Raw genomic sequence first — 16,162 nt, 5'->3', positions numbered from 1 at the left:
GTTGGATACAGTCGTTGGTACGTAGAGAGTCGAGAGGAGGAATCTGAGCGATCTTTCTGGATATATATATACACACACACACACACACACACACACACACACACACACACACACACACACACACACACACACACACACACACACACACACACACACACACACACACACACACACACACACACACACACACACACACACACACACACACACAGCAGATTACTCCGAGTGATGGAGAGGTATTAGTCAACAGATTACAATGCTAATAGTACATTCAAAATACATTAGAAAATAATAACGCTACACGTACAGAGAATATTTTTATTTTGAAAGCATCAACCGGATGTCTTATCAATTAAATTAAATTCGAATAGCTTTATTAGCATGACCACAATGACATACAGTAATGCCACAGCTATGTAGAAGCATAATAATAATAATGATAGAATATAAGATATAATATAAGTATAATACATTAGAAAATAATAACGTTACACGTACAGGGAAGATCTTATTTTGAAAGCTTTGACCGGATGTAGTTCCAACGGCTCACCTCTGACGCTTCATGGTTGGTACGTAGAGAGTCGAGAGGAGGAATCTGACCGAGCTGTGAGTCCCGCTGCACTCTCTATCTTTCTGGATATACAACCACACACACACACACATACACATACACATACACATACACACATACATACCCACACACACACATACACACACAGACACAGACACACCCGGATAACCGAGGGGGATATTATGGCGACGTTGGGCCCGGAGTCGGCGCGTCCTCCCCCGCTCGTGCAGCTCGTCTCGGGGATCCAGGCTCCTCTCGGAAACCTGCCTCCCTCGCGGGGCTTGGAGCGCGCGCTGGAGGAGGCGGCGGCACGCGGAGCGCTCATCCTCAGCGCGAGGAAGCTGAAGGAGTTTCCCCGCGCCGCGAACAACCACGACCTCGCAGACACGGTGGACGCAGGTAGGGTTGCTTTAATGAAATCTAACCGGGGGGAAACCGTGTCTTTGGGGCGGTAACGGCTCTCTGCAGCGTGGGAACAGTGATGGTATTTCCGTTAGGTAGAATCAGAGGAGTGGGGAGAGTGTGGGACTCGAACTCGCAACCATGGTGTTGGCAGCTCATGTGGGATGTTGTCATGTTGTCCTCAGATGTGGGAAGTACTTAAGTACAATTTTGAGGTAATTTTACTTTACTTGAGTATTTCTATTGATACTATGTACTATTACTCCACTATATTTAATAATATCTTTAGTTACTTTGTTTGTTTTTAATGGGGATTAGTGTGGGACTCGAACTCGCGACCATGGTGTTGGCAGCTGGGATGTTTACCTTCCTGTTGTGGTGGGAAGTACATTTACTCAAGTACTGTACTTAAGTACAATTTTGTATGTTCTTTTACTCCACGACAATTTTTTAATACCTTACGTTACTTAGTTTTATTTACTCGGGAGTAGGGATGGGTTAGGATTTTATCGATACAGATACCGATACTCTTATCGATACTTTTCTCTTTAGTTATTAATCTAACTAGCAATAACTGTTTATACTGTACGTGTTCTTGAATAGTGCTGTTATTTAGTCCATATTTTCAGTTGCAGTGTCACTTTTATCCTGTATTTTGAGCCTCTATGTTGCATTGTTGTAGTCATTTAAATAACTTGTTTTTTTTAAAACATTATAATTCGTTTTTTGGGAGACTTTGGATCATATTTCCTGGGACTAAAGATAGAAAATAACAACTGCAACTCTAGCTGCATCGTCCCTGTTACATAAACAAATAAATATACACATATTTACATCCCTAACTCCAGTTTGACGGGATGCACACCTGGATGTTCCCTTTTTCATTCTCACCTGCAGAAAACACCTGGATGTTTTTATTTTGTAGGAAACTTCTGAAGTTCCTTCCAGTGAGTGTGAGCAGGATCTGCCTTCAGTGGAATTCCCCTCCACTTCCTTTATAATCCATTAGAGTTGTAAACATGCATGGAGAACACACACACACACACACACACACACACACACACACACACACACACACACACACACACACACACACACACACACACACACACACACACACACACACACACACACACACACACACACACACACACACACACACACACACACACGTCTTCATAAAGGCTGAGCTTTTATCAGAACACGTTGTTTTCATCACAGATATTAGTGAATGTGAACTCAATATCACTTTACTTCAGTATTTCCGTTATATACTTTATTCTTTACTCCAAGAAGAAGACCCTTTATTTATAACCAGGGGAAAGTGGTTATTATTATACAAATTGCAAAACATATATATAAATAAACAAACACATGCATTTTCTGTTATGCAGATGTCGGAGCAAACAGGCTGCAGTTTACTTGATACTACACTTCAATCAAATGGCACATATTGTACATTTATTGGATGTTATCAGTAATTATGATTCTATATATATTATTCGGAAACGAGCCATTCTAAATAATTACTATTATGATACCTTACAATTACAATGATGCTAATAACTTAGATTTTTATTGGAGTTTTTGTATTTACAATGTAGTATTAGTACTTTAACTTTAGTAACATATCCCAGTATTGCCTTTCCTCTTACTCTGAGCGTGCGTCCTCAAACCAAAATGAAGATTTTCCCCGTAAAATGTTAAGTGATGCCAGAAAAAAATATTTCTGTTCCTCAGAAACGGTATAATGACTCCAGAAATCTGAGTATCAAACAGAGCGTCAGACGGTAACAAGTAACAAGTAACAAGTAACGTTAGAGACAGCTTAGTTTTTACGGAGCTTCGACGTCACGTTGTTGTTTACATCACATTGTTTACATCAGGTGACTTCTTGTATAAGGGCGTCATGTCCTCGAGAGAATCTATATATCTTATAAACAAGATCAGAGTACAGTAAAAAACCCTGATAGAAAATGCAGTAATAGACCATTAAAGCATAAAACATCTCTTATCAAATATGCATGAAAGCATTTTATCCATTAGGTTTGAGCTCTGCACACTGCACTCTTTCTCCGCCGGCAGACAGGAATGTGTGTGTTTATATGAAATGCTTGACTTATTTATAGAAACACATAAAAAGAAGCATTTTTGCAGAACAACCAGCAACATTAACTTAGCTTAGGAGGTGGAAAATCTTATGAGCTTAGAGTGGATCTACCTTAGAAAGTCAGCCCGGATGCATCTACTTTTGCAGTTATTTCAGACATTAAATCAGATGTTCTTTCTACTTTCTGTGCAGCAGAGAGCTTCACATGCTGTCAGTAGTTTTCAGTCTGTGCTGCAGCATTATGAGGATCTATATGCTCAGATTTAGAGGAGGGGGTTAAGCTGATTTGCTTTAATGTGTTGTAAATCAGTGATGACTGGCTGCAGGCCATAATGTGAGCAGCTGCATCACTTTAAAGATCAGTTCACTTTGTATTAAAATATTTATAGTTGATGGTATTTATTTACCCATGCAGATTGCTCTTGTTGATGTTTTCCAGTCTGTAAGGGATTTGCCATTTAAAACAATGGAAATGTCCCCCAAGGCTTTAAAAGAATGACCTAATCGTGAACACGGTCACATGACTTCACGTCACCACCGCTAAGCTAAAGGAGGCTAATGTTGGGCCATAAAGGAACTACAGCACGGTCACATGACTTCACGTCACCACCGCTAAGCTAAAGGAGGCTAATGTTGGGCCATAAAGGAACTACAGCACGGTCACATGACTTCACAATCACCACCGCTAAGCTAAAGGAGGCTAATGTTGGGCTATAAAGGAACTACAGCACGGTCACATGACTTCACGTCACCACCGCTAAGCTAAAGGTGGCTAATGTTGGGCTATAAAGGAACTACAGCTCGGTCACATGACTTCACGTCACCACCGCTAAGCTAAAGGCGGCTAATGTTGGGCTATAAAGGAACTACAGCTCGGTCACATGACTTCACGTCACCACAGCTAAGCTAAAGGAGGCTAATGTTGGGCTATAAAGGAACTACAGCACGGTCACATGACTTCACCTCACCACCGCTAAGCTAAAGGCAGCTAATGTTAGGCTATAAAGGAACTACAGCACGGTCACATGACTTCACATCACCACCGCTAAGCTAAAGGCGGCTAATGTTGGGCTATAAAGGAACGACAGCACGGTCACATGACTTCACGTCACCACCGCTAAGCTAAAGGTGGCTAATGTTGGGCTATAAAGGAACTACAGCTCGGTCACATGACATCACGTCACCACCGCTAAGCTAAAGGTGGCTAATGTTGGGCTATAAAGGAACTACAGCTCGGTCACATGACTTCACGTCACCACCGCTAAGCTAAAGGAGGCTAATGTTGGGCCATAAAGGAACTACAGCACGGTCACATGACTTCACGTCACCACCGCTAAGCTAAAGGTGGCTAATGTTGAATTGAATCATTGACCTCCAGACCAGGGGACAGGAAGTAAGAAAATGCTGACTCATTTCAGGGTTTTAGGATTCATTCCTGCACCTCTCTATTATTAAATCTCTGAACCTCTCATGAAGAATTTCTTTTTCTGCACGGTTGCTGATGCACAATACATATTTTAGTTTCCTTCTTCTGCATCACAGGCTGCATCTTCTGTGCATGGTAGCATCATCAGGGAAGTAGCTCTCTGATTGAAAAACATGCAGCGATGCAGATTTCTGCCGCCCTGAGGGAGAAGAGGTTTAATAAATCTGACCTACAGATCTGCATATTCAGGTGTTTTTCTGTTTTATTAATCACTCCCCAACAGATGCATCCAAAAAACTGAGGAATTAGTCAAAAGTTGTGAAGAGAAAACATGGCTTTCTTTGGTAGTCGCTGTTACTCAATGTTCCTTTTATAATTAGATATACAAATGTCATGATTACAGCTTTGATGTTTGTGTCATACATTTTTTAAATCAAGGCATGTAATCAAAACTGGTTAACATGATCAGTATAATCTATTATCTGTCTGTCACAAGTCACCAATCTGAAACTATCCTCATTCCTAATGTAAACAATAAAGCCTCCATTGGACTTCTTTGTTTACATCCGGGACAAAGTGACATCACTATGGAACACGCTCCTATTGGCTAGTGCTCCAGCACGAAAGGAAGACTGTGTGTGTGTGTGTGTGTGTGTGTGTGTGTGTGTGTGTGTGTGTGTGTGTGTGTGTGTGTGTGTGTGTGTGTGTGTGTGTGTGTGTGTGTGTGTGTGTGTGTGTGTGTGTGTGTGTGTGTGTGTGTGTGTGTGTGTGTGTGTGTGTGTGTGTGTGTGTGTGTGTGTGTGTGTGTGTGTGTGTGTGTGTGTGTGTGTGTGTGTGTGTGTGTGTGTGTGTGTGTGTGTGTGTGTGTGTGTGTGTGTGTGTGTGTGTGTGTGTGTGTGTGTGTGTGTGTGTGTGTGTGTGTGTGTGTGTGTGTGTGTGTGGTGAAGATGAAGTAGTCTCTAACAAAACACCAACGCTGTGATCAACCCCCATGAAATTAAGTAAAATGTGAAAGAACAGTGAGTCACTGACACACACGCACACACACACACACGCACACACACACACACAAGCTTCATGTCAGCTTCACACAAGTCTGGGCTCGCAGTGAAACGCAATCTGAAGCAGGTTTCCTTCAACATTTCCCTGCAGCAGCTCCCTGTACCTGCAGGTTGGGATCAGTAACGTGTGTGTGTGACGTCTCGTCCTTTTTCTGATCAACTGATTAGTTTAGAAAAAACAAGATGCCAAATCCCACAGGCAAAGGTAACACCTTCATATGTCTTGGTTCTTCCTTAGCAACAGTTTAAAAACACAATCAGGTTGTGTGTGTGCAGAGTGGCAACATGTCCGTTAAAGTTGAAATCTTCCGGACAAAATGAGAAAAGTGCCGGAAAAGTCTTCTTTGTTATTTATTGAGCTTTAAAACAAATTGATATGATTCGATATTAAACAAACTAATTATAGTAGATTAACTACATTAGTCAAAAGTGTACAGTAATTTTTACTAACACGGGAATAATAAACGGAGCGCTCTCTCTCTCCTGACAGCCCGCCAGTATCATGCAGCTCGTGGATCCAGTAATGAGTGACCCGACAGTAAAACTAAACATATCTATAACTAGTTTAGGTAGTTTGAGAGGTAATTAAAATAGCTACGTGATGTTCTAACCTGAAGTGTGTGTTGCTCCGCTCACCGCTGCAGGGGATCATGCAGAGCTGCGTGTCGACTCGTCAGCAGCAGCTGGTCTCTCTCTCCCGTCAGATTAGACTCGCGTTTATGTCCATATCGATCAGATCTAGCTAGTTCTAGCTAATGATATGACTACCTGCTTATTAAAAGACACCTAAACAATAAGCGTTGCTATGCAACCGGGCGAGGCCACAAAGTATAGCGCAGCATTATGCATTTGTTTACATGCCCACCGGAACCCAGAGGCATTACCAACAGATCAACGCACAATCAACCCATACAGGACATCTCTTTCTCCACATTAAGTGTTAGACATTAGAATTGACTCTTCTTGTCTGTCACATACTCTTCTTGTCTGTCACGCACTCTTCTTGTCTGTCACATACTCTTCTTGTCTGTCACATACTCTTCTTGTCTGTCACAGACTCTTCTTGTCTGTCACATACTCTTCTTGTCTGTCACATACTCTTCTTGTCTGTCACATACTCTTCTTGTCTGTCACACACTCTTCTTGTCTGTCACAGACTCTTCTTGTCTGTCACATACTCTTCTTGTCTGTCACATACTCTTCTTGTCTGTCACAGACTCTTCTTGTCTGTCACATACTCTTCTTGTCTGTCACATACTCTTCTTGTCTGTCACACACTCTTCTTGTCTGTCACATACTCTTCTTGTCTGTCACATACTCTTCTTGTCTGTCACATACTCTTCTTGTCTGTCACACACTCTTCTTGTCTGTCACATACTCTTCTTGTCTGTCACATACTCTTCTTGTACTTCTTGTCTGTCACAGACTCTTCTTGTCTGTCACATACTCTTCTTGTCTGTCACATACTCTTCTTGTCTGTCACATACTCTTCTTGTCTGTCACACACTCTTCTTGTCTGTCACAGACTCTTCTTGTCTGTCACATACTCTTCTTGTCTGTCACATACTCTTCTTGTCTGTCACAGACATACTCTTCTTGTCTGTCACATACTCTTCTTGTCTGTCACATACTCTTCTTGTCTGTCACAGACTCTTCTTGTCTGTCACATACTCTTCTTGTCTGTCACAGACTCTTCTCGTCTGTCACGTACTCTTCTCGTCTGTCACGTACTCTTCTCGTCTGTCACGTACTCTTCTCGTCTGTCACGTACTCTTCTCGTCTGTCACGTACTCTTCTCGTCTGTCACGTACTATTCTCGTCTGTCACGTACTCTTCTCGTCTGTCACGTACTCTTCTCGTCTGTCACGTACTCTTCTCGTCTGTCACGTACTATTCTCGTCTGTCACGTACTCTTCTCGTCTGTCACGTACTCTTCTCGTCTGTCACGTACTCTTCTCGTCTGTCACGTACTCTTCTCGTCTGTCACGTACACTTCTCGTCTGTCACGTACTCTTCTCGTCTGTCACGTACTCTTCTCGTCTGTCACGTACTCTTCTCGTCTGTCACGTACTCTTCTCGTCTGTCACGTACTCTTCTCGTCTGTCACGTACTCTTCTCGTCTGTCACATACTCTTCTCGTCTGTCACATAAGTGGCGCAACTGAAGCGGTATTGCGCTAAAGGGGACATTATTTGGACCGGAGAGATTTAGATTTGCCGGTCTTCAGCATATTTTACCGGTCATAGTCCGGTAATTACCGGCTAACGGGAACTCTGATAGCGCATTACAGATACATCGAAAATGAACGAATCAACTAAAGGGTTATTCACCCAAACTGTAACGGGCCGTCTCCACGGCAGCGTTAAAAAATCTTGAAACGCTTCTGCCCATTCACTTTGAATGGGGTGACGTCACTTTTTTTCGCTTTCGCCGAAATGCATTGTGGGCAGGCGAGCGGAGATTCTCAGGATTTTCAAGATCCAAAGTTGAACAATGTTCAACTTTTGAAGCTGAGGAGGAAGCGTCAGCCAATCAAATCCCGTGTACGCAAATCTGACAGTTCAAGCTCTAGCCAATCAAACGGCGTGTATGCTGGGAGAGCCAGACCGCAGGTCATTTCCTCATATTCCAAAACATGGAGGAGAAATTATCGGTAGCGAATCAATCACCCGGTGCTTTATGACCAGACCTACCGGGATATAAACCGGAGGAGCCAGGCATGGAGGGAGGTGGCAGAGACAGTGGTATGTTTTCGCCTGTTTTGGGGAGTTTATATCCAGTTTACTTCGGGCTTTTTGGCTTCGTATGTCGCGGGCGGGAGATTCATGTGATTGGTTGATCGCAAAAAAATCCCCAAGCCTCAGATACGCCCACCTCCAAGATTTTTTTAACGCTGCTGTGGAGACGGTCCGTAATAGTGCGTTCACACAAGTCGAAGATTTGCACCGCATCATTTCAGTCGCCGTGTCACACAACATATCACATAGACTCTATGCATATATATATATGTACACAATATACATATATATATATTTTTGTATTACTGCCGAATTTTATTCCATATTTTGTTCCATTCTACTTCTATGTAAATACTGCTATATTTTTTATTATCTTTAATATTTTTTACGTTATTATAGTTTTCCTAAAATAGCTCTCTATCTGTGTTTTTTTTTAAGTTTTAATTTTATGTATGCACCATGACATCAAGTCAAATTCCTCGTACGTGTCAACCGTGTACGTGTGTGTGTGTGTGTGTGTGTGTGTGTGTGTGTGTGTGTGTGTGTGTGTGTGTGTGTGTGTGTGTGTGTGTGTGTGTGTGTGTGTGTGTGTGTGTGTGTGTGTGTGTGTGTGTGTGTGTGTGTGTGTGTGTGTGTGTGTGTGTGTTATTGCAGTTTTTACACACACACACACACCACAGATTACATAAGATTACATTGACATTATAACCGTCTGCAGGATTGGTTTTATTCCCTCTGACCTCCTTCTCTGCACACACAGATCCAGATAAAAATAGATCAGCTGTACATTTCACAATCAAAAGCTTTGAAGCAAGTTTTTAAAAACCACACACACACACTCGCACACACACACTCTCTCTCTCTCTCTCTCTCTCTCTCTCTCTCTCTCTCTCTCTCTCTCTCTCTCACACACACACAGAGGAAGCTGTTGATCCGAGGAATGTGAAGTTGGGTTAAGGAGGTCCATCCGCTCTGTGTTCCAGCCACACCTGTGTCAGAAGGACACACACACACACACACACACACACACACACACACACACACACAGCTCCACCATACTTCATTCACTTTTTGTGATTTATTTTATGAAATTGGATTAATTGTGCAGCTTTATATATAAATGCATGAACATTAAACCCCTTTAGTTGTTCTTCACCTTGAGAGGAGTTCACAGAGCGCTGCAGGACTCATGCACAGTGAATGAAGCCGTTTAATGGAGCATCTCTCTGAGGAGTTCACCGTACTGAGACACAACGTAATAAAATACAATCAAGCAGGACACAATCAAGGTCAAACCCTTACTGCAGAAACCTGCTGTAATGTAACATATCATCTAAAATATACATCAGATTCTCAGGTAATCTGTCCAAATTGTTTTTTAAATAGTCCTGGTTGCTTTTATTGCCACCATTTGATATGCTTTATAAATGTGTAATTGATGATAGATGGACTTTGTAGTCTTGCAACCATTCCTAAGTGCTTTTACCCATTAACACACATGATGGATACCATGCAACGTCAATATCTAAGAGTGATTAACATTCATTCACATCCACTATATTATGGCTTTGGGATTGAACCACCAATTTTTTGATTACTTGACAATCGCCACGTCCAATATGTGAGGTTGCTTCATAGCAGTATATTATATAGCCAATATATGGATAACATGTACAAGATGATCTAATCAAACGTCAAACCGCTAGTCTTTTTATGGATTATTTATTTGACTTGCAACTCTTTATGGATATTGATATTATTGTGCAGTTATCTTGTGTCAAAAGGCCTTTATTCACCAAGGCTCATGGACATATATTGTTTACTATTTCAGTTTTTGTCGTGTATTTTTACGCAAAACAAGGCCATTTGTTTCAGAATAAGGCCTCTCTTTTTTTTGTAGTTTTTGTCCCATGAACTAACGCATAACTAACTAACTTTCACAATAAAGGTCCTACATATATAATATTTTGATATTATATATGTATTTGCATTTCTTAGTTGTTTATTTGTTATGCCCCCCATTGTATACAGGCTGAAAGAAGTTTAAAAACAAACCAGGGACTCTGAGAATGTTCTAAGCTGCAGTGCACTATAAATTAAATGCTAACGTTAGCATGCGACAGTGTTTATCTAACTGTGATTAGAAAAACAATGGCATGCATTTAGTCTTAATTCAAAGTGCTCCACACAGCAGAAGCTAACCTACGGCAGGGTGGGGTTGTGATTCTCTAAAAGAGACAGGAAGTGACCGCTCCCCACTTCATTGTTTTCAGGAGCAACAGCTCAGATCTCTTCCTGTTTCAGAAACACCAAGGACTCAACCCCACTAAACTGAAGTGCAGCTGCAGAGGAACAACAGTCATTTCTGCTTCAAGCCAAACTAACATTAGACATTTAGGCAGGTATTTGGCAGGGATGACGTATTTCTGTGTGGGTCCCTGAAGTAAAAAGCTAATGTTGGGCAATAAAGGAACTACAGCATGGTCACATGACTTCATGTCACCACCGCTAAGCTAAAGGAGGCTAATGTTGGGCTATAAAGGAACTACAGCACGGTCACATGACTTCATGTCACCACCGCTAAGCTAAAGGTGGCTAATGTTGGGCTATAAATGAACTACAGCATGGTCACATGACTTCATGTCACCACCGCTAAGCTAAAGGAGGCTAATGTTGGGCTATAAAGGAACTACAGCACGGTCACATGACTTCACGTCACCACCGCTAAGTTAAAGGAGGCTAATGTTGGGCAATAAAGGAACTACAGCACGGTCACATGACTTCACGTCACCACCGCTAAGCTAAAGGAGGCTAATGTTGGGCAATAAAGGAACTACAGCACGGTCACATGACTTCACGTCACCACCGCTAAGCTAAAGGAGGATAATGTTGGGCTATAAAGGAACTACAGCACGGTCACATGACTTCACGTCACCACCGCTAAGCTAAAGGAGGCTAATGTTGGGCTATAAAGGAACTACAGCACGGTCACATGACTTCACGTCACCACCGCTAAGCTAAAGGTGGCTAATGTTGGGCTATAAAGGAACTACAGCACGGTCACATGACTTCACGTCACCACAGCTAAGCTAAAGGTGGCTAATGTTGGGCTATAAAGGAACTACGGCACGGTCACATGACTTCATGTCACCACCGCTAAGCTAAAGGTGGCTAATGTTGGGCTATAAATGAACTACAGCATGGTCACATGACTTCATGTCACCACCGCTAAGCTAAAGGAGGCTAATGTTGGGCTATAAAGGAACTACAGCACGGTCACATGACTTCACGTCACCACCGCTAAGTTAAAGGAGGCTAATGTTGGGCAATAAAGGAACTACAGCACGGTCACATGACTTCACGTCACCACCGCTAAGCTAAAGGAGGCTAATGTTGGGCAATAAAGGAACTACAGCACGGTCACATGACTTCACGTCACCACCGCTAAGCTAAAGGAGGCTAATGTTGGGCTATAAAGGAACTACAGCACGGTCACATGACTTCACGTCACCACCGCTAAGCTAAAGGAGGCTAATGTTGGGCTATAAAGGAACTACAGCACGGTCACATGACTTCACGTCACCACCGCTAAGCTAAAGGTGGCTAACGTTGGGCTATAAAGGAACTACAGCACGGTCACATGACTTCACGTCACCACCGCTAAGCTAAAGGTGGCTAACGTTGGGCTATAAAGGAACTACAGCACGGTCACATGACTTCACGTCACCACCGCTAAGCTAAAGGTGGCTAATGTTGGGCTATAAAGGAACTACAGCACGGTCACATGACTTCACGTCACCACCGCTAAGCTAAAGGTGGCTAATGTTGGGCGTGATGACGTTTAGTCGTCTCATTTAGAGACAACCACCGTTTTTAAATTAACCAGTTTAGTATTTACTGACGTATTTCCTCTCGTAGAATAAAAATCTCTTCAGCTTGTGTTAACCATAGAGCTGATTTCAGGCTAACAACCAAAAACACATGCAGAAAACCATTGACTTCCAGACCAGGGGACAGGAAGTGCTAAAATGCTGAGTCATGTCAAGGTTTTACGACTCATTCCTGCACCACTGTGTGATAAACAGTTACATTTCAGTCCATCTATGGATCTTAAAGTCAAGAATAAACTTCTCTGGCCACTTTTCATTGTAGACGATGATGAAACTATGACTGTCTGAAACATAAACCTCCCAAGTGCTTTTTTCTGTGACGAATGCCACTGCATCTCTTCAGAAAGGACGTTTGTAAATCACAGGACTTTACTGCAGGACACCAGATCACAGGAAGTCACTTCTGATACCTGACACCACTGAGTCATGTGACCAAACACTGAAGCATGATGTCACACACATTTCATCACATTCAAAAGATCCAAAGGGGGTTATCATCATATATATGTACAAGAGGAGCTAAAGCGTAGATATGGAAATGAAAATCTGAAGACTCAAGCTCCTCCAACAGTGCAACATCAATATATATATAAGACATAAAAACAATAACACTCATTTAGAAATCAATAGAAATAGTGCAAGAAGAAACAGACTAGAATAAAATAATGCAAGATTAGAAGAAGAAGAAGTAGAAGAAGGACCGTTATTGATCACCCGAGGCGGTTCACGCTCGTGGAGCACGCGCGTGAACTGAGCGCTGGAGCCTCGCATCGGCAAAACTGAGGCTCCGTGGTAAACTGAAGAGCCGTTTAGGAGCCGGAAGAGCCGGAATTCCCATCACCAATACGTAAAGAGATAGTATCTATAAGGGACGGCTCAATTCAAAATTCAAGTCACGTGACACGACGTGACCTCACCCCCCCCCTCTTCCCGCTCTCGGGGTGGACGCCCTCTCAGCCCTGGTCTGGCGGAAACACTGACACAGACTAATGCAAGTAATGCAGATGACATGAAATATATATTTGTTCTCCCGTGCTTTTGCAATAAGACGTATCAGTGTGTGTTTTCTAAATTGGGGTTTTCTATTTTCTTGTGTTTTTAAAATGTTTTTACATCGTGTATGAGAGTTTTCAGTCTGTGGCTACAAGTATGGTTTTATTGTCTCTTGTTTTTTTTGTCCTATCGGTTTTGTCTAAATGTATTCATGCTGCTTTTTATATATTCATGGATGTCCAGCACTTTGGTCCATAACGTTGGATTGGATTGGATATATAAAGTGAATGCATGAGTCTATATGCATGTTATTGGATAAGATAAACATGGTTGTGTGACATTTTATTTATCTGTATCTCTGGCCTTTATGCAGCCGTCATTCAGTCAGCAGGGATGAGAGGAGTGTTTGTGCCCAAATTAGGTCTTTTATGGCTTTTCTCTATCAGTGTTTCTCATCTACGGCTGCACTAAAATCACTTCAGACTAACTGGAGCTGAACATATAAACACACACACACACACACACACACACACACACACACACACACACACACACACACACACACACACACACACACACACACACACACACACACACACACACACACAGCTCAGAGACTCGTTACACACCAGCAGACGGAGGCTTAGCCGTGAAATGCATCACAAATATTCACGTTTTTGAACAAAAACTTAAATATTAATTGGTGTAATTCTTTCATAAAAGCAGCCCTGTTTTGTTCCCGTTCCTGTAGTGTGTTGTTTAGGTTTGTGTGCATGTAAAGGGTCTGCAAAGGCTCAAATCTCAACAATACATAGCTTTTAAGCATGGAAACATGTCAGAGTAGAGCCAATAATTACAAAAAATGAGCAACATGGCCTCTTTAATATCAAAACACAGCAGAAAGTAGTTTATTACATTAGTCATCAGATGTGCTACGTGCTATTTTAAGTGCTCATTAGCAAATATTAGCATGCTTTGAGATAAGATAAGACTTTATTGATCACAATTTGGGAAATGTTTGCATTGCAGCAGTTTAAAAGACAAGGCATTGCACCAAAGAGAAATTAAAAGAGTAGAAATAAACAATTCTAAAATGTAAACATCTCAAAATGGAAATAAAACGGCATTAAAAAAAGAAGTTATAGAAGTTCAGATACCAATTTACTTTAAAGGGGACCTATCATGCAAAATGCACTTTTGCACGTCTTTTCTACATGAATATGTGTCCCCGGTGTTCCAGGGAACTCACCAAGTGTCAGAAAACACAACCCTCTCTATTTTCCTCCATACCCAAATCTCTAAAAAAGGGGCTGCAACGGATCTGATAAAAACTGATCCAGATTTGAACACTGTCCTGACGTCAGGACGGTGGCGCTACGGCTATTGGGCCAACTCCACCAATCAGGAGGAGACAGCCACGGCCATTGCCGTTCGAAAGCGCTGGAGACGCTGTAGTACATATGCCAGGCCTGTAGGTGGAGCTGTTCTCACTGAATCAGCCCTTGCACAAACAGAGCTAAAAAATTGTCAAATTGAGCAAAATGAGGCATGGCTAAAATGCATGATCTGTTTGGTATTTTGAAAAAAAAAAAGTATAAATATGCCTTATATAGGTATGGTCCTACAATATATTATTATAATATAGCATGATAGGTCCACTTTAAACAAAATATAAAGCAGGATATTATATTCCAGGGTGTCCGCGGGGTCTTAAAAAGTATTCAAAGTTGATAAATCAATTTAGTGAAAATGAAGGCTATTAAAAAGTATTAAACGGCATTTTCCGAGGTGTTACATGTTGTAGCTTGTTTCCAATAAGTATATAAATTGTCCAAAGAGGTTGTATTCTACAGTCTGCCTGAATGTAATCATTGCGTAGGTGTGTAGTGAGATTCTGTGTAGTTTATTTATGGCATCCCGTTGGATGTGACGTCATCTGAACAGGACATCACGCTCACTGCTTGATAGCGCGCGAAGGTCCGTTTACGCCGGTTGTTAAAAAACATCGTTATGGGGAAATGCAAGTCTGCGTCCAAATGGTTGGAAGATAAGGAGGAAGGACAATCAATACTGTATATAGTAAATGTGAGGTAAAGTGTGTCGCCAAGGTAACCGGTTAAAACTCAAAGTGGCGATGAGGTCTTAAAATGTATGGGAAGGGTCTTAAAAGGTTTTACATTGGACTTCAGGATTCCTGCAGATACCCTGGTGTAGTCCATGCTAAGATGTGAACATGGTTAGCATGTATGTTTCCCTTCAGCATTTTAACATTGTGAGCATGTTAGCATGAGATTAGCATTGTCTTTAAATGTTGTGTCGGTGAACAACCCAAACATAATCACTTTAATGTCATATTTAACATAGAAATATCCATATGTTAGAGGTGGAAGAACAACATTTTTTGCAGGAAAACCTATACATGTTTGAGTATAAAATATGTATTTAAAAAGCATAAAGTAAGTATTATAAAAGCTGTATTTATTGTATATAGTCTTTAGTTTTCCTATGGAGACTTTGTATGACATATATTCATAAGAGCATCAGTGCTGTCCTCATTTAGTCTTCTATGCAAAAGGATTTCCATCTTGCTCCTCTCCCCATAATCCCTTTGGATTTGTGTTTGTAGGTTTACTGGAAATGAATCACACTTTATCTCCTCTCAGCGGACGCACACTCACGCTGCAGAAATATAGTAAGAAAGCATCATAGATCAACAGAAAAACACCATAAAATCCACAATAAAAACAGCAAAAACATGCCGTTAACAAACACTAATCAAGAGGGAATAATAATATTTAAAAAAAGTAAAAACTAAATGTGTGTTTTGTGTTAAAGAGGAAGGATGACGTCTTCTTTAAATCTGAATTCTACAGTCGTGACAGACGCCGAGTCCCTCTGAATAAATAAACAGTCTCTCATCCTCCAAATGTAGGCCACACACACACACACACACACACACACACACACACAC

The 16,162-nt window shown here is 41.6% G+C and overlaps 1 protein-coding gene across 1 annotated transcript in view; it reads left to right on the top strand.

Moving 5' to 3' along the window:
* Nucleotides 1-535: 535 nt before the first annotated feature.
* The window catches only part of lrch1 (leucine-rich repeats and calponin homology (CH) domain containing 1), a gene marked incomplete in the record, with an annotated part of 68,344 nt that continues 52,717 nt past the window's right edge, over nucleotides 536-16,162 (top strand). The window contains 1 exon segment of the mRNA XM_034123652.1: nucleotides 536-970. Coding sequence (XP_033979543.1) covers nucleotides 754-970 — 217 coding nt within the window.

The sequence above is a fragment of the Trematomus bernacchii genome, unplaced genomic scaffold (assembly GCF_902827165.1).
Source record: "Trematomus bernacchii unplaced genomic scaffold, fTreBer1.1, whole genome shotgun sequence".
NCBI lineage: Eukaryota > Metazoa > Chordata > Actinopteri > Perciformes > Nototheniidae > Trematomus > Trematomus bernacchii.
This window is presented reverse-complemented; position numbering and strand designations above follow the sequence as displayed.